Source organism: Suricata suricatta, chromosome 11, assembly GCF_006229205.1.
Source record: "Suricata suricatta isolate VVHF042 chromosome 11, meerkat_22Aug2017_6uvM2_HiC, whole genome shotgun sequence".
NCBI lineage: Eukaryota > Metazoa > Chordata > Mammalia > Carnivora > Herpestidae > Suricata > Suricata suricatta.
Window position 1 is genome coordinate 16,281,864 of NC_043710.1, and position 20,397 is coordinate 16,302,260.

General features: G+C 41.3%; 3 protein-coding genes and 1 long non-coding RNA gene across 21 annotated transcripts in view; 2 read left to right on the plus strand and 2 right to left on the minus strand.

Annotated features, from left to right (window-relative positions):
- Positions 1–2,571, minus strand: part of ATG13 (autophagy related 13) — a 50,367-nt gene extending 47,796 nt beyond the window's left edge. For 5 of the 10 annotated variants that reach the window (XM_029915761.1, XM_029915758.1, XM_029915757.1 and 2 more), the window contains exon 1: positions 2,236–2,569. The gene's annotated coding sequence lies outside the window, so the exon portion shown is untranslated. Of the gene's footprint in view, positions 1–1,507; positions 1,624–1,754; positions 1,870–2,235 lie in introns of those variants that run through there. The other 5 variants (XM_029915752.1, XM_029915753.1, XM_029915755.1 and 2 more) reach the window with 5 other exon arrangements.
- A 286-nt stretch (positions 2,572–2,857) lies between these two features.
- Positions 2,858–11,628, plus strand: HARBI1 (harbinger transposase derived 1). 3 transcript variants are annotated; one of them, XM_029914983.1, is made up of 3 exons: positions 2,858–2,886; positions 3,937–4,755; positions 10,661–11,628. In XM_029914983.1, the coding sequence occupies exons 2-3, from the start codon at positions 4,086–4,088 to the stop codon at positions 11,038–11,040; spliced, it is 1,050 nt and encodes a 349-aa protein (XP_029770843.1). In that variant the 5' UTR covers positions 2,858–2,886; positions 3,937–4,085; the 3' UTR covers positions 11,041–11,628. The 3 variants fall into 3 exon arrangements, with proteins under 3 accessions (XP_029770843.1, XP_029770842.1, XP_029770844.1); XM_029914982.1 differs by lacking the exon at positions 2,858–2,886 and adding an exon at positions 2,964–3,001; XM_029914984.1 differs by lacking the exon at positions 2,858–2,886 and adding an exon at positions 3,043–3,063.
- A 137-nt stretch (positions 11,629–11,765) lies between these two features.
- On the minus strand, positions 11,766–18,468 carry LOC115271985. Its single transcript, XR_003900188.1, has 3 exons — positions 17,588–18,468; positions 13,649–13,695; positions 11,766–13,440 (listed from the first exon to the last, which is right to left on the minus strand). It is a non-coding gene; the product is annotated as an uncharacterized LOC115271985 (long non-coding RNA).
- The window catches only part of AMBRA1 (autophagy and beclin 1 regulator 1), a 172,692-nt gene continuing 170,224 nt past the window's right edge, over positions 17,930–20,397 (plus strand). For all 7 annotated transcript variants that reach the window (XM_029914974.1, XM_029914975.1, XM_029914978.1 and 4 more), the window contains exon 1: positions 17,930–18,138. The gene's annotated coding sequence lies outside the window, so the exon portion shown is untranslated. The remainder of the gene's footprint in view (positions 18,139–20,397) is intronic.

The window sequence follows — 20,397 nt, forward strand, 5'->3', positions numbered from 1 at the left end:
CTGATTCTGTGTCTCCCTCTCTCTCTGACCCTCCCCTGCTCCTGCTGTCTCTCTCTGTGGTCTCTAAAACAAAAAAAAAACAAAGAAAAAAAAAAGAAACTAAAAACTAAAAAATAAACGTTAAAAATATTTTAAAATTAAAATAAAAAGAAAAAAGTATTTAAAAGTGAAGTTTCAGGGATTTTCAGGTTTTGCTAAGATTAAATAACTTCTCAAGATTCCAAAACAAATTCCTTCCACTCCCACTTGAGCAAAATATAAATGCAGAGTATTGGGGATGTACTTTATCGAGTGGGTGCAATAAATTCTACAGCGGGTACGTTTATTTTGAATAGTCAAAATTATCTTTATCTACTCATACAGTAGGACTTGGGTCTCTGAAAGCTCAAAAGTTAAAGTCTTCTTTTTGCATTTAGACTTTTGGCACCCTGCTCCGAGTCATGGAGGTCATAAGCTAATACAGCTAATGGAGAGGGGACAGGAGCAGGAGAGACAATGGGAAAAAAATTTTTCCTGCCTCCACTTCCATACAATATAATTCCATTATGCATACATGGTAGGATACCACTGTGTCCAGCTGATTCTTAGTCCTTAAATAAAACAATATAATAGAGTGCTTAGTAACTGAAGATCTGTAGTTTTTGCTTCAATTTTAATAACCACTATTGAGGAAAAAGTACAAATATACAAAAAGAATTGTTACGTTTAAGTACAATAGTTTAAAACCCAGCGGTTTACAAATTTTAGGAAATGTGAATTTCAAAAGTTGCCATACCTCTTACCTTTATATCCAAAAGGTAATTTGAAGAATGAACCAACTACATTCATCTTATTGTACAGACCAGTATATTTGACACTTGCTTCAACACTTATTCATCACCCACTATCCATTAAAAATATTAACTCAGGGGCCCTGGGTGGCTCAGTCAGTAGAGCTTCAGAGTCAATTTCAGCGCAAATCATGATCCCAAGATCCTGGGATCAAGCCCTGCCTCTGGCTCCTCCTGAGTGTGGGGCCTACTCAAGATATTTTCTCTCTCTCTCTCTCTCTCTCTCTCTCTCTCTTCTGCTTGTGCTTTCTCTAAAATTAAAAAAAACCTAAAAAATATTAATTCAGGATTCCACTACACAAACATTTATAAGGCGTCTGCTCAGTTGAAAAATGGAGTTGAAAATAAAAATATTTGTACTTTAGCTGGAGCCACAATACCCACATATAAAAAGGACTAACATTCATGAAACACACAAAAACCCAGAGATTAATTTAGGGTAAAGAAAGGGTCTGTCCTTTACTATTATTGTACATCTCCCATTGAAAGTGTTCGATAAATTCTACTATCTTAGGAGACTAGTTTTAAACTAGGTATAACGATCTAGCTTTCTCTAAGGGGAAAATGCTAAAAGTGAAATACTACGCTCAATTGACAAGGCAAACTAGAAACTAACTGACTTGGAAAGTGAAAATGTAGATAAGTGATGAACCCAAAAAAGGTGCTTAGCCACTTACCCAGAGATTTATTAAATGAGAATGGATCGCAGGTTTCCACCGGTCTTTCCACTGACAGTAAGTAGATAGTCGTGAACCTTGGGTCCCTTTTTTCACTAGTCAACAGTCACCCTCACCTACACGCGGAGTACATATTTGGCACTCAGCAAATCTTTTTTTTTTTTTTTTCCCCTTTTTCTTTCAACAAATCTTGATTGTTGCCTCCTCCATACTGGTCCCAACCCTGGAGTTATGGTCCCACAATTACCTCAAAAAGCCTTAAGACATAACCCAAGGAGCGGAGGAAGTAGAAACGAAAGCTTTGGAGATTTCTGTTAAAACTAGGAGCCATCGGGGCGCCTGGGTGGCTCAGTTGGTGAATCCTCCGACTCAGGTCAGATCTCACGTTCGTGGGTTCGAGCCCCGCGTCGGGCTCTGTTCTGACAGCTAGCTCAGAGCCTGGAGCCTGCTTCCAGTTCTGTGTCTCCTTCTCTCTCTGCCCTTCCCCCTCTATGCTCTGTCTCTCTCTGTATCAAAAATAAATAAAACATTAAAAAAAACAAACAAACTAGGAGCCATCAAGGGCCAACGGGGCCTACACGAACCCGACTTCCCAAATAAAGCTCTGGGGGCTGTCCTGCGGCTACTCGGCCTCGTCTTCACAAGGAGGTACCCGATAGGCCGCAGATCCACAGCCTCCCACCCGGGGGCGCTGAGTGATCTGGGGGTAACCCCACTAAAGTTAGTACCTGTGAAGCTGCGACACAGAGAATGGCTCGAGGCTCTCATTACGGAGGCCGGGGCCTGGGGCCAGCCAGTTGCGCCTCCTGGCTGAGGGCTCGAAGCTCCGGAGCGGCAGTGACAGCAGGGGTCGCAGATAGATACCACACGCCTTAGGAGGCTCGTGGCTCGTTGACCCTGGGTGTTTCACCCCCAGGACTGCGCGAGTTGTCGCACTCACGTTGAACGGCGTTCTTCACGAGTGCTCTCACAGCTCAGGCGATCACTCCTGCCTTAAGCCCAGCAGCCGGTCGCCTCCCGGCGCCGCCATCGTTAGTGTTTGTTTTCATCCGCTCGGATGAAGGCGGGGGGAGCAAGAGGGCTATGGGCGAAATACAGCCACCTAACATCATCCGCACTTTCGCTACGATATGGATGCACTATTTCATCTCTTTCCTCCTAATTCCAAAAAAAGTTGGTTTTATTTTCATACAAATCTTTCTCATCAATTTTTCCAAATGTCTCTGAAGTAAATAAAGGTGTAAAGATGAGGGTCCTTGAAAGGGCGAGAACTTTTGGGCTGAGTGTAGAATGTGCGTCGCCTTTCCTCACGTAGTGGTGGCAGCAGCAGTTGGGACACGGCGTGGGGAAGACGCTGACGCAAGGGGGCGGTGCCCACGGTGAGCGCCGTGGCGGCTAGCGCGAGGCCGCCGGTTCCGGAGGAGGGCAGGACCGGGCTCGGTGGGTGGGTGGGTGTGTGGGGAGTGCTGCTGGTAACCTGGCAGCCGCGGAGAGGTGGGTGATGGGCCTTGGCTGACTTTGAGTGGCCTGCGCAATCAGAGTTCTAAGTTTCTAAGGTGCTTTTAAAAGCGGCAGAGACGCCTCCCAGCTCTAGTTACTCCAGGCTCCTCTTTTGCGCTTTCATTCCAATCTGTCTGGTCTTCCCTACTTCCTGGTCCTCAGCCCCAAGATTTGGACTTAGTGGGAGAAGAGAAAGCCTGTTGTTAGAACAAATGACCTGCGTCCACCAGGCTGGGTTGTGGGTAGTTTTTTGCCCCTACCTCTTGTTAGATTGGTTTGAGCACCTCTCACGTCCATCTTGTACTTAACTGGTAGAACCAGAGGGCTTGGGTAATGAAACCCATTGAAATGAATCCCTGCTCTGAATAGTTATGACTTAGCCAGTTCGTGGGCTGTTAGTTAGGAGCAGACCTCTTTTACCTTGTGGTTAATTATGCCGTCGCCTCCACTAATCTTTTATTTATTTTTTAAGACCTTATTTTTAAGTAATCTCTACACCCTACATGGAGCGGGACCTTAAAACTAGAAGATCAAGAGTTGCAGGCTGTACAGTCTGAGCCAGCCAAGAGCCCTTTTTTCATTAAGCGTTTGCTCTAACCAGTTCAAATGCCAGGCATTAAGTGAGCTACCAAAATCAACTCCCATTTTCTATCTTTCTTTTTTAACAAACACTTGTATTGAGAGCCGACTTTCAATGGATAACAGTGAGGGAGCTGCTCTGCTACATAGGAAACAACTCCCATTATCTTTCAAACCAAAGTGAACCTATTGGGCAGCCATGAATTAGTGGGGAAAAAACCCAGTTACAGGTATAGCACCTTTTGCTTTGGACAGAATGGAAATGTGAGAAAAGGAGCTGTTGTAGCATTTGAATAACTTTAAAGTTTTTGGTCGTTTTCTAATGCTTTTTTTTTTTTTAACCTTTGCAGAGAGAAGATTATAAATGCCAGAGCCATTTAACTGATGGATAGCTGCTGAATGCTGTCACTTCTTTAAATACCTTCTTGCACCAACATCATCTCTGGGAGAAATTCAGGAAAAGTAACAGAGGGAAGGAAAGATCACAGTTACATGTACCATGGCTATACCAATAACAGTGCTTGACTGTGATCTCTTGTTGTATGGCCGAGGTCACCGGACATTGGACCGCTTTAAGCTGGATGATGTGACAGATGAATACTTGATGTCCATGTATGGGTTTCCTCGACAGTTCATTTATTACTTGGTTGAACTCTTAGGGGCAAGTCTTTCTAGACCTACTCAGAGATCCCGAGCTATTAGCCCAGAGACACAAATCCTTGCAGCACTGGGCTTCTATACGTCAGGTTCCTTCCAGACTCGGATGGGAGACGCTATTGGAATCAGTCAGGCATCTATGAGTCGATGTGTTGCCAATGTCACTGAAGCACTTGTGGAAAGAGCCACACAGTTCATTCGTTTTCCAGCTGATGACGCCTCCATGCAGGCTCTGAAGGATGAATTCTATGGGTTGGCAGGGATGCCAGGAGTGATAGGGGTGGTTGACTGTATCCATGTGGCAATCAAGGCACCAAATGCTGAAGACCTCTCCTATGTGAACCGCAAAGGTCTACATTCTTTAAACTGTCTGATGGTGTGTGACATCAGAGGGGCACTGATGACTGTGGAGACCACCTGGCCAGGTAGCCTACAGGACTATGCTGTGCTGCAGCAATCCTCCCTCAGTAGTCAGTTTGAAGCCGGGATGCACAAAGATAGCTGGCTGCTTGGTAAGTCTGCAGGTGTAAATGTTTCATTTTGTAGCCATAGAAAAATTATGTAGCAGAGCAGAATGAAATTTGAGAGTCTATAGACCTGAGTCTCAGTCCTGTCCTTTTTCTAAAGAGACCTCAAGGGGCGCCTGGGTGGCTCTGTGGGTTTAGTGTTCGACTCTTGATCCCAGAGTCATGGTGTCAAGCCCTGTGTCGGGCTCTGCACTGAGCATGGAGCCTGCTTGGGATTCTCTCACATTCCCTCTCTTTCTTCCTCTGCCCCTCTCCCCGGCCTGCACTCTTGGGGAAAAAAAGAGAGAGAGAGAAACTCAGATAAGAACTCTCTGAGCCTTAATTTTTTTTTTAAATCAACACTTAAAAAGACATTTATGAAATGTCATTTTAAAACCTAATATTTGACCCAGGTCTTCATTTACAAGGATTTATCTTGAGGCATTTGTTCATAGAAAAAGAACAGGTAGTTGGGGTGCCTGAGTGGGTCAGTCGATTAAGAGGTTGACTTCACCTGAAGTCATGATTTCAGAGTTTGTGAATTTGAGCCCAGCATCCAGCTCTTTGCTGTCAGCACAGAGCCTGCTTCAGATTCTTTGTTCCCCTCTCCTTGTGCCTCTCCCATGCTCATTCTCTCTCTCTTTCTCTCTCACTCTCTCTCTCGCTCTCCCTCAGCTCTCTCAAAAATAAACACAAAGAAAGTATATTACATAAATAAATAAATATGAATAGTGGTGATACGAAGTAAAATAATATTGCAACAGTGTTTTATAGTTGGAAACAAAAGCAACAACAACCCTACAAAAACAGTCCCCTTAAGTACAGCCAAAATATTTAATCAGTACAGATCTGGTTAAATACAGTACAGATCGGTACACCCATACAACTGAGCCTAAATTCTCATCATGTGTAAAATGTTAACAATAATGCCAACAGTAGTAATACCTCTTGGTGGGATTAGGTGATACTAAAAGCATTGCAGAAATATAAAATACTCTTGTGATATAAGACACTGCGGTGTCTCTATGGAAATGACAGCAGACGGTCACACACTGAGGTGACTGCACAGCTGGGAGGAATACAGTTGGGTAATAGTGATAATACCCTTGAGCTTGGCAGCTTAGTTCTCTTTGTTTGTTTCAAAGCACTACCCTTATGTGAGCAGTAGGACAGAGGTTATCTTCTATACGATACTACGTGAGAGGCCAAAAGAAACGTGAAAGATCGGAAGACCTCTCTTTCAGAACCACTCATCATATCTGCACTGCATGTGCTTATAACAGTGTTCAACATGAAACAGGAACTGAGGAATTCCTTCTCTTTAATATTCTTTTATTTCTGCCTGTTCCACGTGGGAAGAGACTGCTGTCACGCTGATTGGTTTAGAGCTGCGGGGATACCACATGCAATGTCTTGAAACTCACTGATTTTCTTGCATTCTTGCTTCCACATACCATCTTCAGTTACCACCTTCTCTTTACCCCACCAAAACTTTACCTTAATCCCACCTTGTGCCTTTTTTGAACTTTCAAAGTTCATTTTCAAACAAGTCGCACCAAGAAGTGAAGGAAAGCCTGTTTTGCAAGTATCTCATCTAGTTACTTCTGCAGCTGTGAGCCTTCTTGGGTTCCAAGCTCTTTTCTAATGAAATCACTTTGGTATCTCTACTATAAAGCCAGCTATAACACCCTGAGCGCTTAGAATTTGTCAGGCAATGTTGTAAGCACTGTGCCTTAGATTATCTCACTTAATCCTTGTAAAAACTCTTAAGGAGTTATGTACTAATGTTACTAACATTTTTGTGGATGAGGAAATTAAGGCACAGAGTATCTAAGTCACTTGTGGTTAACTTTTAAAACTAGGTCCCATGAAGAATTACCTTGGGACCCCAGATTCCGTTGGACATATGGCTTTAGTTTTTGAGGTATTTATGGGACATAGTTGAAAGTAAGGAAAAACTATCTTTTTTTTTTTAAATAGGCTCTATGCCTGCCCAGCTTGAACTCATGACTCAGAGATTAAGCGTCGCATGCCATCCTGCATGAGCCATCCCAACTCTGACAAATTTTGTATACTTTTCTGATGATTTCCTTCTTTAAAGGAAGAGTGAAAGTGGGAGAGATGGATATGGCAACAACACTGAACAAATATTTATTAAGCCCATTTTGGTACCGGCTACATGCTAGGCACTAGGGATGGGAAAGTATACCCATGTGGAAATTGATTCCCTAAGTACTAGCAGTTCTAGCACATACCTCTTGCGGAGCCTCCATGAACTCTGACAAGAAAACTAGTTTGAGGAGCCCTGAACTAATATAGTGTTTCACAGATTTTCCAAATCAAGAGTCAGCTGGGGAATTTATTAAAAATATACATCACTGGGCCACACTTCAAACTTCAGGAGTGAGAATCTTCAAAGAAAGACTCTAGATCTCCTATTTTAATAGATCCTCAAGTGATTCATACAAATAGATACATTTGGAAAACACTGGTATCTAAAGGATGTAGAGGTAATGGGGCAATAATTTAGTGGCAGGTTGTCAGGATTAGAAGAATGACAAGATGCTAAAAAAGAGAAGATGGGGCATCTGGGTGGCTCAGTCTGTGAAGCATCTAACTCTTGGTTTTGGCTCAGGTCATGATCTTCGTTCATGAGTTTGAGCCCCACATTGTGTTCTGCACCGATAGCATGGAGTCTGCTTGGGATCCTCTCTCTTTTCTCTCTATGCCCCTGCTCATGCTCGCTGTCTCTCACTCTCTCTCTCTCAAATAAATGTAAATATAAAAAAAGAAAGATGGCTGATTGTATCTTAACATCATCAGATTTGTGGAATAGTTCTAAATTTGCCAAATGTAAAATTAGCCAGATTCTTTTTGTTTGCTTGTTTTTGGTTTGTTTTATGTTTTGTTTTTAGTATGAAATCATTTTTATAAAAATTTAAAACTAAGAAGAATAATATATTGCTTAGATACAATATAAACAAATGCGGAGAAATGACAAAATTCAGAATAGTGTTTCCATCAAAGGAGTATATGGGAGCTGCTATGTGGTATTTTTTTTTTTAGCATATTTTCACCATGGGTGTCATCGCTTCGTGTCATTCTCATCTGTCCCTTCAGAACTGCGTTACCTAATTCCTCTTCTCTAAATGTACTCCTCCTGCAAACGATTCAGCCTGAGCTCTTATTTCTTCCGCTCTTGGCCTAGTCTCCTTAAGCAGCTTTGGGTAAGATCTGCCAGGATGTCTGGTGGATGACTGATCATGTAAGCAATTGTAATCTGTTTAGCAATTCTGATCCTAATCCCCTCCTGAGTGTCTGCTTTCCAGTGGTGCTTGGATTATAACCAGTTAATGACAGTGGAGCATTTTATGAAAGGTCTACCTTAACTAGCTTGTTTTTTATGTCTCCACATTTTTTTAATCTTTTATGTTGTTTGTTTTTGAGAGACCAAGAGACAGTGCGAGCAGGGGAGAGTCAGAGAGAGAGGGAGATACAGAATCTGAAGCAGGCTCCACACACTGAGCTAGCTGTCAGCACAGAGCCCGACATGGGGCTCGAACCCACATATGAACCGTGAGATCATGACCTGAGCCAAAGCCGACGCTTAACTGTCTGAGCCATCCAGGTGCCCCTATCTCCACATTTAATGCTTATACTGTTTCTTAGAGAAACATTGAACAAATACCATTTGGTATCTCTGTGCTTTGGCATTCATCTATTTTACAGCTTTACACTTGTATGTCAATTATGTGTAAGAAAAACCATTGTTTTCCTGACTCTGAGTCTGACACTAATGTTTCGTGACTAACTCCTTCTCTTTCCTTTGCCTGGCATATTGGAGGATGGCTGACCTATATTTTGATCTTCTCATTTATAGAATGAGTTCAATAATATCTTACCTGGCAGAGTTGGGATCAGATAATAAGGGATAATACTTTTAAACTGCCCAGCACAGTGCCTGCTACATAGTAGGTATTCAGTGAGTTACTGATACTATTTTCGTTATTATTTACAGCATCAGTTTCTTAAATTCAGTATTTAGTAAGTGTGAGTTCAACTTTTAAGTTTGTACTTAAAGGGGAAGCCAACTAAATGTAAAACTTGAAAATATTATGAGGCTTCTTAAATATTTAGAGCTGATCTAGCTAACCTACAAATAATATAATGTTGTATTTCAATTATGTATAAGTAAAAACATTTGAAAAATATTTGGTGGTGGTGGGGCACCTGTCTGGCTCAGTCGGTAGAGCGTGCAACTCTTGATCTTGGGGTTGTGGGCTCGAGCCTCATGTTAGGTGTAGAGATTACTTAAAAATAAAATCTTTAAAAAATAATAACAATAATTTTTAAATTTTATTTATTTATTTTGAGAGAGAGAGCTCAAGTGGTGGGAGGGGAGCAGAGAGAGAGGGAGAGAGAGAGAGAGAATCCCAGTCCACACTGAGAGTGCAAAGCCTGTTGAGGACCTCCATCTCATGAATCATGAGATCATGACCTGAGCTGAAAACAAGGGTCATATGCTTAAGCGACTGAGCCATCCAGGTGCCCCTAAAAAATAAATTTTTTTTAATAAAGTTAATACAGTTCTTAAAAAGGTAAGCTCCTGAGAGAAAGGAGTTGTGTATGTTTTGGAGTTCAATAATATCAGTGCCCTGACTCTCCAAACAGCCCATAACTACATACCAAAACTGATAGTGGGTCAGGAACACAGCTATTATACAAGTTGGTACTCCCAAGTTGTCTCAGATTTCTAAGGGGTTGTGCCTCTGTGTGAGACATTTCATCTGCCGGCTGTAGTGAGACAGGACACTTAAGCATTATAGAAACATTGTACTGTTGTAACAGGACGTTGCAACCCAGGCTTGTGATCTATTTTGTTCTTAGTATTGCCTGAGATCATTTGGTAGGGAAGTCACCTTAGGAAAATGCCTTGCATATATTATTTTAATTGATTTATGATCTGATTTCCTTATCACTATTACTATTTGTAACAATATATTTATTGTGTATTTATAGTGTATTGTATTTATGTGAAATTCTATCAGTTTCTGTTACAAAGCATAGTTCTAGTGAACATAATATCTAGGAACATCTAAGGTCTGATCTCTGCCCCAGGGGCTGGGACTTCGATCTTACTGTTCTTAGCACTGGGAGAGTGAATGATTATTGTCCATTAGATATTCACTCTGAAATCCCTAGCTAGTGCTTTCAGACCTGACCTTTTAATGGTAAGGTTAGAAATTGTCCTCACAAGTGTTTTGAGCTTTCCTGGAAAAAATGTTTCTCTCTTGTACTTTTCCTCTTTGGAGATTTTGAAGATTCGCTTGCTGTATGATAGTTTTTACCTTTTTTTAAAAAAATGTTTTTAATGTTTGTTTAATTTTGAGAGAGACATAAACAGAGAGTGAACAGGGGAGGGGTAGGGAGAGAGGAAGACACAATCTGAAGCAGGCTCCACGCTCTGAGCTGTCAGCGCAGAGCCTGACACAGTGCTCAAACTCCCGAACCGTGAGATCACAACCTGAGCTGAGCCACCCAGGTGCCCCCTAACCTTTAATTAAAGAACAATATTTCTGAGTTTAGAAAATCCAGGAATTTTATTTCCTTCAGTGCTTTCACCTCCTTCCCATATTTTTTCAGACTTGGCTGGTTTTTGTTTGTGTGTTTTTAAAGCTGTCAGCCTTTTACTCTGTTGGTGTAAATCAAGGATATTTCCAGCCAAGACTCACATCTTACTGCTCGTGATCCTCGCATGCCTTCTTTTTACCACAATATTTCCATCTTGGTTTTTCTGGGGAGCAGTGGCTCAAGAGTCTGTTGTGTCCATTCTCTGTATATGTTCCTGGATTTTCCTTTCTGTTTGTATTCCAACTAGAATGATTTATTATTTCTTTGGATTTTCTTACAGGTGACAATTCCTTCTTTCTCCGTACTTGGCTCATGACCCCCCTTCATATTCCTGAAACTCCAGCCGAATATCGCTACAATATGGCCCATTCTGCAACCCACAGTGTGATTGAGAAGACCTTCCGAACCCTCTGTTCCCGATTCCGCTGCCTGGATGGGTCCAAGGGGGCCCTGCAGTACTCACCAGAGAAGTCCAGCCACATTATCTTGGCTTGCTGTGTCCTCCACAACATCTCCCTGGAGCATGGGATGGATGTTTGGTCCTCTCCAATGACAGGGCCCATGGAGCAGCCCCCTGAGGAGGAGTATGAGCACATGGAGTCCCTGGACCTAGAGGCTGACCGAATGCGTCAGGAGCTGATGCTCACTCATTTTAGCTAATGTGAAAGCTGGTGGGGAAGTGGAGGGTGGGGTGGAGGGAAACTTTCCAGAAGGAGCTGGGACAAACTTTCCCCTTCACCACCCCATACAGAGTCCCATCATCCAGCATGACTATGTGGACACTTGTCACAAATTGATACTTAATCTGTGTATTTTAGAAGGGCTATGGCTATGCCAGAATATCTTGATAACACTTAAAAATATATTAGCTAAACCAAAACCAAGACAACAGATTCCTGCTATCCGCTGAACTCCAGGGTGAGCACTACTCATTCGAAAACTCACTAGTAGTAGACATTTATGATTGTGCCTTCAAAATCAAAGCAAAAGGGAAAATGGCAGTCAGTCAGATGTTTTATGTTTGTTTTTTAAACTATGCAGAGATTTCAAATGAAAGTGCTATGTGTTTGTCCTGAATTATTAGATGGAATTATTAGATGGAACGTTCTACTTTGCTGCCTGCATAGAGATAATTGAGGCAAGTGTGAAGAGTAGATGTAAGTTAGGGGAATGGTCTTCTGACATAAATGAGTGGCTACTAATATGAGTTTGCAACCTTGTGTTTTTAAAAGGATGTTGGGGACAGTCTGAGACCACCTCGTCTTTCTGCAATAGTTGGACTGTAACTTGGACTTGGTTTCTAGGGAGAACATCTGGATTCCAATCTTCTCAGGCTAAATGGTTTAAGAACCCAATCAGCTTAAAGAAGACAAGTCAAATATAGATAAAATAGCAAGTTTACACTTTATAGATCTAAAGACCTTGATAGGCTGATGGACAGAGGAGATTTATCCAGGTTTTGACAGCTCACATCTAAATAGATCACATTTCTTATGCTCTTAATGTGAGAATGTCTGTTTGGCCATTCTGCTTTGAAATTCCTTGTATAGAAGGAAGACTTTGACAATAAAAAGGCATATGAAAGTAGTAAAAAACGAAAAGGCATATGAAATAAAACCAACATAGTTTCTTGGGGTGAAATAAATTTTGGCATTAGACCTATTTGGATTTCCTGCAAAATCATGAACAGAATTTCCTAGGAAATAATCCCCCACCAAGTCTTATTCTAAAATTATACTCATAAAAAAACAACCTGATTGGAATAATGAAAGTGTGAATTAGGTTCACACATTGGTGCCTCTGCTGAGACAAAAAAGAGACTTTCCTGAGGATTGTCTCGCTCCCAGTTTCTCATCAACTCACCATGTGATACCTCAGAATGGTCCTCTTGGATCGTTTCCTACCTGCCTTTGGCAGTGTTAATCTGGTGATTTTCAAAGTAAAAAAATGAACAGCTGATGACAGAAGAAATTTGGAAATAAATTGAGGGTGACTCATCCCCAAGATTAAAAACAATTATGGATTATTATCTGCTGTTTATTTCTACTCCAGATGCTATTTCCCATCATCGGTCTACTCTAAAAAGAGTGGGTCCATGTGGCAGGAGCTTGAGCTTGATGTGTACAATGATGTCATTGAGACAAGAAGGGACCACAAAGAGGTGCCTGGGAACGTTAGGTCTACTCATTGTGCAGTAGAGGGGTCCCGTTACATATTCTTCCTTTGTAAAATCTAACCTGTGACCAAGCTGTCTTTGTCCTCCTCATGAGGCAATATTTTAACTCTCACGATCTTTCCAAGTGTCCTGAGATGGGTATTTTTCCCTACAGGGTTTTTGTTCTGTTGTGCATATTGCATGAGAAAAGGGTTACTGCCATCTACATATTGTAAGTGGCAAAGTGGAATGTGAACTTAGAAAGTATCTGGGATTTTAGCCTAAAAAAACTACATTAGAGGAAAATTGGGGTGGTTCCCCACTTAACTCACTAGATGGTAACATGAAGCCTGAGTGGGAGGGACAGTCTTGGAGAGATTTCAAAAGCAATTTTAAGTCTATTACTTGCACACCAAAGATAATTTCTAAGTGCTGAACTGACTGAATATTGGCTAGCAGTGCTTTTTCCTGGGAGCATTTTATTTCCTAATAATTCCACAGAGTAACTGTTCGGATCTATTTCTTCAGTCTTTCAACCTGAATGTTTACAGGCCAGGATTTTTTTCAGTCCTTTGTTACAATTTCCCTAAAATGATCTAGGGGTGGGATCAGGGTCTATACTTCGATTGCCAAGGATTTGTTCATAGGGACTTATCATAAGTGCCTGAGAAGTCTTCTCTTGAAGTCCTTATTGCGGTTTTTTAGTATTTTCCTGGTACAGTTTTGGGAAAGAGTCAAGGATTATGCCTGTCTTATGTAAGCTTCATCTTCCCGTAGATGATGCCATCTGGTCAGCATAGGAGTTTTCCAGATTTGCCCTTAGATGTTTCAAGACAGCAAAGTCCCAGGATATATTAAGAGAAAACCACAGTATTGGGTCAACACTAGTTTGCCAGTTTCAAATTCTACAAAAGAGAGACCACAAACATATTGTTAGTTTAAAATGAACTGAACAGAGATGGGTCTCCTTTCCTGACCCTTGAATTGTAAAGGATATCTAGCAAGTTAATCTAAGTTGAGACTAATGGGGTCATATACTGAAGACATACAAGAGGCAGAAGGGGTAAAATAGAAGCTAGACAGATAACAGACATACCGCGATTGTATCCTTACCGGAAATGATAAAACAATCCTTGGACTGAACTTAGCAGTCGCTGTCCCTGGAAATGGAGGGCAAGTTAGGAGAAGGACAAAAAATTAAGAAATCAAGGATACTTAATCATTGTGCATGCACATACATGTCCTTGGGGCCCATATTGCTCTGCAGATCCAGATTTTATGAAATTGTGAGAATAAGAGATAACAGAATTAAGTAAAAGTTGATTGATCATTAGAATAGCAGTGCAGGAAGAAGGGAAAATCCTAGCTGAATGCTGGGAACACTCCAGTTCCCTAATGTAAAAATTCACAGGAGTTTTTGTTGTCATTGTTTTGATGACTACACTTTAAACCTCATTTATGATATAATCAAATAGGAGTGGTGAGATCTCTGGATACTAAAAAGGAGCAAAGAAAACAGACCTTGAAATCAGAAGTTAGTACATTTCACAAGAAAAACCATCCAGGGCTCCTGGGTGTCTGTCGGTTAAGCGTCTGACTCTTGACTTTGGCTCTGGTCATGATCTCACTGTTCGTGGGATTGAGCCCCATGTCGGACTCCACGCTAACAGCACAGAGCCTGGAGTCTCCTTGGGATTCTCTCCTTCTCTTTGCCCCTCCCCAGTTGGTGCAATTGCACACTCTTTCTTTCTCTAAATAATAAACATAAAAAAAAAGAAACTCCATTTGAAATGAATCTCCACGTGTGCCCAACAAAACATTAAGGATCTATCATTCTGTTGAGACTTTAACCCTTACATATATAGCTGTCTTTATGAAAGGGCTGATTTGTCATTTTAGAGTCTTAACATGTTCATATGCTTCAATCCATTGACAAATTGTGCCACTGAAAGTTTATCCTGTATAAATAATTCTGAAGAAGCAAGCACCTCCTGTAATTCTACTGTGAATGATTTGCCTGCTATTTTCGGATCTCTCCCCTTCACTGGGCTGCTCCTATATCATTACCCTCCTTAGCCTCCACCCCGAAGTGTGTACATTACCCCAGAGTGCTACAAAAGAAAGAAGTGTGTACATTACCCCAGGGGCTACAAAAGAACGAAACAGAGTTGCAACTACAAATGGCTTGCCATGTTGGCTGCTCAAGGCCCAATCCCTCTTCCTGGAATTCCTAATAAAATGACTCATGGTACTGCTACAGGGTTCTTCCATCCTAGGTTCAGGCCTGATTTCTATCATGCAGAGTGCAGTAGATGTTTCTTAAAGCCCAGAGCCAGTTTCCTCTCCTTTCCTTTTCCCTCCCTTCACCCATTCATTCCAGCAAATCCCTCATGTCTACGTGTCCCAATCCTCTTTTCCTAGCTTAGTCTTTACAAGTTCCTTACGTGTGATTGACAGTGGCTACATCCATTATAAGGGTGCCCAACTGTCCCAGTTTTCCCAGAGCCATTGCCGTGTTAGCACTCAAAGTTCTTTGTCCTGGGAAACTCTTTAGATGGTCACCCTACTTCAAGAGAAGTATCATCTTACCTTCAAGGGGGTGGCTCCCCCGGGAGAATCTAATCAGAATACAATAATCAATAATCAACATATTAATGAGTTATTAGGTCTTAACAGTGATATGTAATTATCAGTGTTATATCCCAGGATTATCTTTACTCTGCCCACTTGGTTTCTTTTAAGTCTCCCTCCAGTGTGAGGAGACTCCTATAGGTTTGAGGATTTCAACTCCTGACCTCTTGTGATCTCTTCTTCTCCCCAAATTGACTTTTCCATAAAAGCAACAGTAGTTTGTGATCACACTGAAGCCTAAATCCACACTTGAAAAGAAATCGTCCTCTAGAGAAATTTAACTATAAGATGCAACTCTGCATGCAGAGTAAGTTATCTTTTCCATGATTTCACAGAGCAGTTTAGCCTCAGTTTATAAAGTATCTCCATTTTCAGGTGATGATTTTAGATTTATGTTTGCATAACATTCAGGTGTTTTTCCCAAAATAAAAGTCTCCCATTTTTGAAAGACTGAAAACTTCTTGTAGTCTGGAAATTATTTTCTTAAGTTTTTCTTCCTGAAATCAAGGTTTCAAATTAATGTTGTTATTTGGGTCAAGTTTGAATGAGGGCTGTCGCTAAAGCTTTAGATGCTTGTGTCCCACAAGACTTTCTAAGAAGGAAGCTTCTCTAAAACGTGTATTCTGGGAATAGAATCTCAGCCCTGGATGACAGCAAAGGAAAGTCTATTTGCTGCTCTTCATCTGCCTTCAGGAATGTGGCAGAGACTGCATATTTAGTTGGCACTTAGTATCCTTTTGCCCCTGACTTTGAGAACTGCCGGGGATAAAGACTAATTCCCGATTAGGTGCGGCTATGTCACTAAATTCTGGCCAGTGGAATATAAGTGGAAACGTCCTGTGCTATTTTCAAGATATGTCCTTATGGCAGGAGACATGCCTTTCCTCTTTCGGCTTCCTGCTGGTTGGAATGTAGACATGATGGCTAGAATCTGAACAGCTGCCTTGGACATGGGATAAAAGCCACTTATTAAAGATGTCAAAGGAACAAGAAGGAAGCCTAGTCCCTGACACTAAATGGCCACACCTTATCGTAGGCTGTGGATTTCTGGATTTCTTTTATATGATAGAGAAATATGCCCCTCCCTTGCTTCCTCACTCTTTCTGTTTACATGCAATGGGTCCTTATCATAAATAAAAAGGTTACAATTGTCTCTTTCCAAAAGCAGCAATACCTATTCCACAGAAGATGTTTGGAGGCAACATACATATCCAACAATGGGGAGAAAGGTCAGTATATCCTCTCAATAGAATATTATGTAATTGTTAAAAATAACAACTATTAAAGATTTAATAGGGAAATGATACAACGCGAAACAATAACACTGTTGTATCTCTGCTTAAACTTTAAAACATTAGGCAGGATATTTCTTAGGACTGCATGGGAACATGAACAAATTAAAACTTTGTGAGTTTTTTTTTTAAGTTTTATTTTGAGAGAGAGAGAGAGAGTCGGGGGGAGGGACAGAAAGAGAGGGAGAGAGAGAATTCTATGCAATCTTCACACTATCAGCACAGAGCCTAATGTGGAGCTTAAACTCACAAACCATGAGATCATGACCTGAGCTGAAATCAAGAGTCAGATGCTCAACTGACTGAGCTACCCAGGCACTCCAAAGCTTTGTTTTAGAAGCAGATTATCAAAATCTTTTTTTAGACTTTCATAAATATTTCTGTAATGTTTACTCATTTTTAAGTCCCCAAAAATAGTAGAAGACCGCAAAAGTCCAGTGTTTTGTCCTCATATTATGGATGCTGATCTTATCCTACAATATATATGAGTTGTCCCTTAAATATTGTCATGGACTTAAAGGAGATTTTTTAAAAATTATAATAAATTATAAATAAAGCTAATATAAGGATGTGGCCTTTCACTTGGATTAGATTATAAACTCTTTAAGGGCTTGGACTATGTTATTTCTTTTTTACACCTTTACTCTCCAAGTCTTCTCCCCCTTTTAATGGGGGACTTAGGGTAGTCTCTTATGGCTCGCACTTGGCAATCCATAATTGGAGTGATCTATGTGATTTATTGAATTTTATCCAGGATGTACATATTAATCCACATTTGTGCTGAGAATATTAGTTTGCCTACTACAAGACTTCAGAAAGGGACTATTGCTGTGATGATGAAAATTTCAATTTTTGTCAGATTCTGAACCGAAGGAAAATTTTGATCATCGTGTAAGAAGCACACCTGTGGCTCCAGGCCTTTGGAAGAAAATTTAAAAAGCCTACATATATATTTTTTTTCCTGCCTTAAGCTCAGCCAGCAAAATCTTGAAGTTTTCCAGCTTCTCTTTGCCATGTCTTCTGGGAGCTAAAGTGGAACTTTAAGAGCGATGACTCACTTTGTTTCTCAGTCTGGATTCTCATTGTCTTTCTGTGCCTGTCATATATACGTATATTTATTTTTACGTACCTCACTGTCCATGAGGAAATTAAGAGTCACACTTGCTCACTTGGGATAATGTTGGGAGTCCATAACGTAGTCGCTGAACTGGTAAGTGTTATTTTGCTATGACTTGATCCTCAACAATCAAGAAAAACTCCTGTGTTCTAAACAACTTAGCTGGCAACCAACACAGAAAATGGCAGAAGCACCGGCTACTTTACTCCGCCACTTATGATCTGGGTTTGTTTATTCATGTCTTGGACCGGAGTCAGACCTAGGGTTGGAGAAGAGCAGTTTTCGGCGCTCGGCTGCATTTCCTTGAACGACTGCTTGCGCGCTCTCCCTATGATGTCTGGGCCGTTCGTGTATTCGGTGATCTTTTGCGCCGTCTTCTTGCTTGATGTCTTCTGAGCGGCGGCGGCGCCGGGTCTAAGGCTGACTTATCCGCGAGGCCCCGCGCTCAGGCTGCTTTCTTCCGCTGGTCGGTAGAGCGGACCCCTTGCTTCCTTCCTGCTTCTTCTTGTCGGTGGTTGAGTCCCGTCGCTGGGCTGCAGACGGAGCCCCCGCCCGCCTAGCAGGTAGGCCCGGGAGGAGCCTGGGAGGCCCGGCCCGGCATCCTTCCGCTGGCGGGTTGAGAAGACCTTGGCGCCAGCGGCTGGGAGGGCGGGTTGGCCGCAGAGACACGACCGGAGGAGGAGCTACCCGGCTGCGTTCGGGGGCGCGGTCGGAGTGGCGGCAGGGAATTGAGGGAGAGGCCGGAAGGAGGGAGAGATGCTGGGGCTGCTTTACGCGGTTCGGTAGGGAGGGGATGTTGGGTCTAGGGCGGGTGTTGGCACCCCGCGTGTGGGGGGGAAATCGCCTTCCAGGAACGGACAGAGCTTTGCGCGCTTGACCCCCCTCGGTCTCCCCTCCCGCCTCCTCACTCCCAAGGCCCCGAGTGTCTTCACTCAAATGCCCTGGGGACCTCCTGAGTCCGGCCTTTGAAGGGACCCTTGAGTAGGTGGAAACATGTGGAACATGGCCCTCTGGCTACTCCGAGCAAAGTGTCATGTTCTTGCTTTTGGGGGATAGGGAAACCGAGGCTGAGTTCTGGAACTTGACTTTTCCCCATGTCCCAAACAGATCTTTAAACGCACCATCAGTCGTTTTTTCGTCATTTACGGGCTCGGTCTTCTTTTTTCTTTCCCTATTTACTAGTCACTTTATGTACACAGCAATTTGTCGTTTGTGATCCCTCCTACGTAGGAATACAGATTCTGTCACTGGTGACTTCAGAAATGTAAGGACCATGCTGGTTTTTGTTTGTCAACATTGGTGTCAATTTAGAGAGAAAAGCAATGACAGTTTTGTTTATTGGATAGAAAATTTTGTTTGCTGACCAGTTTGCTTTCTGGTTGATACTTCTTTCTCCTCCCCCTCAGCTTGTTCTCAACGGAAATCTTCCAATTATGGTGTAAGTCGTTAATGTCCAAGGCTGGAGGATTCATCAAGATTTTGAAATCAGATATTTGTCCCAAAAGTTTGCTTTCTAGGAAGAATCCAAAGATTATATTTGATTAGTGGTTTAGTTATGCATATACTAGAGTTAAACAGGCAGTGTGTAGGATTCATTCAAATATTGAGGTGTTTAAATTTAAAGTTAAAATTCTGGCATCTCTATTATGTTTTCCTTTTCTCTCTCAACTTGGAAACTTTGGGGACTGAGTGTTCTTACTCATTTTATTTTCATTGGATTCAGTGTCACGATCCTAATTTGTGTAGCTTCTTTGTTGAAAAAAATATTCAGGCTAGAGGTTGTTCTAGCTTGAATAAATATTTCTATAGTATGTAAAATCAGTAAGACAGTGGTTTTAAGAGAGAATAGATTAAATTCCTAGTCCTTGGGTGGAAACTATACAAGTCTGTGTTCTTTTTTTTTTTTTTAATAACAATTTAAATTGTAGAATTCTAATATGAGTTGTGGAAAGATTATTGTTCCTCTAATGTTTTTTATTTTGAGGTCAGCAACATCTAAATGTAGGGTCCTTGGTCATGAGTGATTTCCTAGTTATTAAGACCTCAGTACTTCCAGAAGGGGATTAATGAAGAGCCACTAGACTTTAGAGAACCTAGATTGGGAAGTTAGGCTAAGACTGTGTGTTCTCTGAAAAAATTTTTATGGTAGAAGAGAATGTGTATCAGATGAGAGCATATAAGGAAGAAAGTGATGCTGTCTCCCGGGAATTGATTCTCCATAGACTTTATAGTTAGTGTAGTATCTGAGTGGCTGCTTGTGAATGCTAAATAAAAAAGATGGAGTTTGCTATGAGTGTCACAAAAACTGTTAGTAGCATTTTGTTACATTTCTGTAGGAAGTAATTAGCAGAGGTTTAAGTTGAATTGAGAAAGGCAAGAGTTTGGTTGTGGTGCTGGTGGTGGGGTAATAGGGATAGAAGTTCTTTTTGGCTTGTACCCTGCTTTGTGATAGAAATTCACTCCAAAATTTACCTTTCTTGGTTAAATCTTGTGCTGTTCTGTCAGTGTCAGATCAGGTTCTCTTCTGGCATTTTCTTTCAGAAATTTATGGGTTCAGACTGTGACTTAATCGTTCAGTCTTCTCTTTTTATGAGAAAGTTCTTGAGAATTATTAAAAGATGTGAACTTCTTTGAATATCTTCTACAACTTGTCCTGGAAGAAGTTCCATACAATCTTGGAAAGATTAATTATATATATCATTTGAAAACTATTGGTTATTTTTATTAACTGTAATAACTTAGTTTGATATTGTATCATTTTCAAAAGATTTTCAGTACATGTTAGGAAACTTCTGAAACTTTTGTTTATTTTTGTTTGTTTA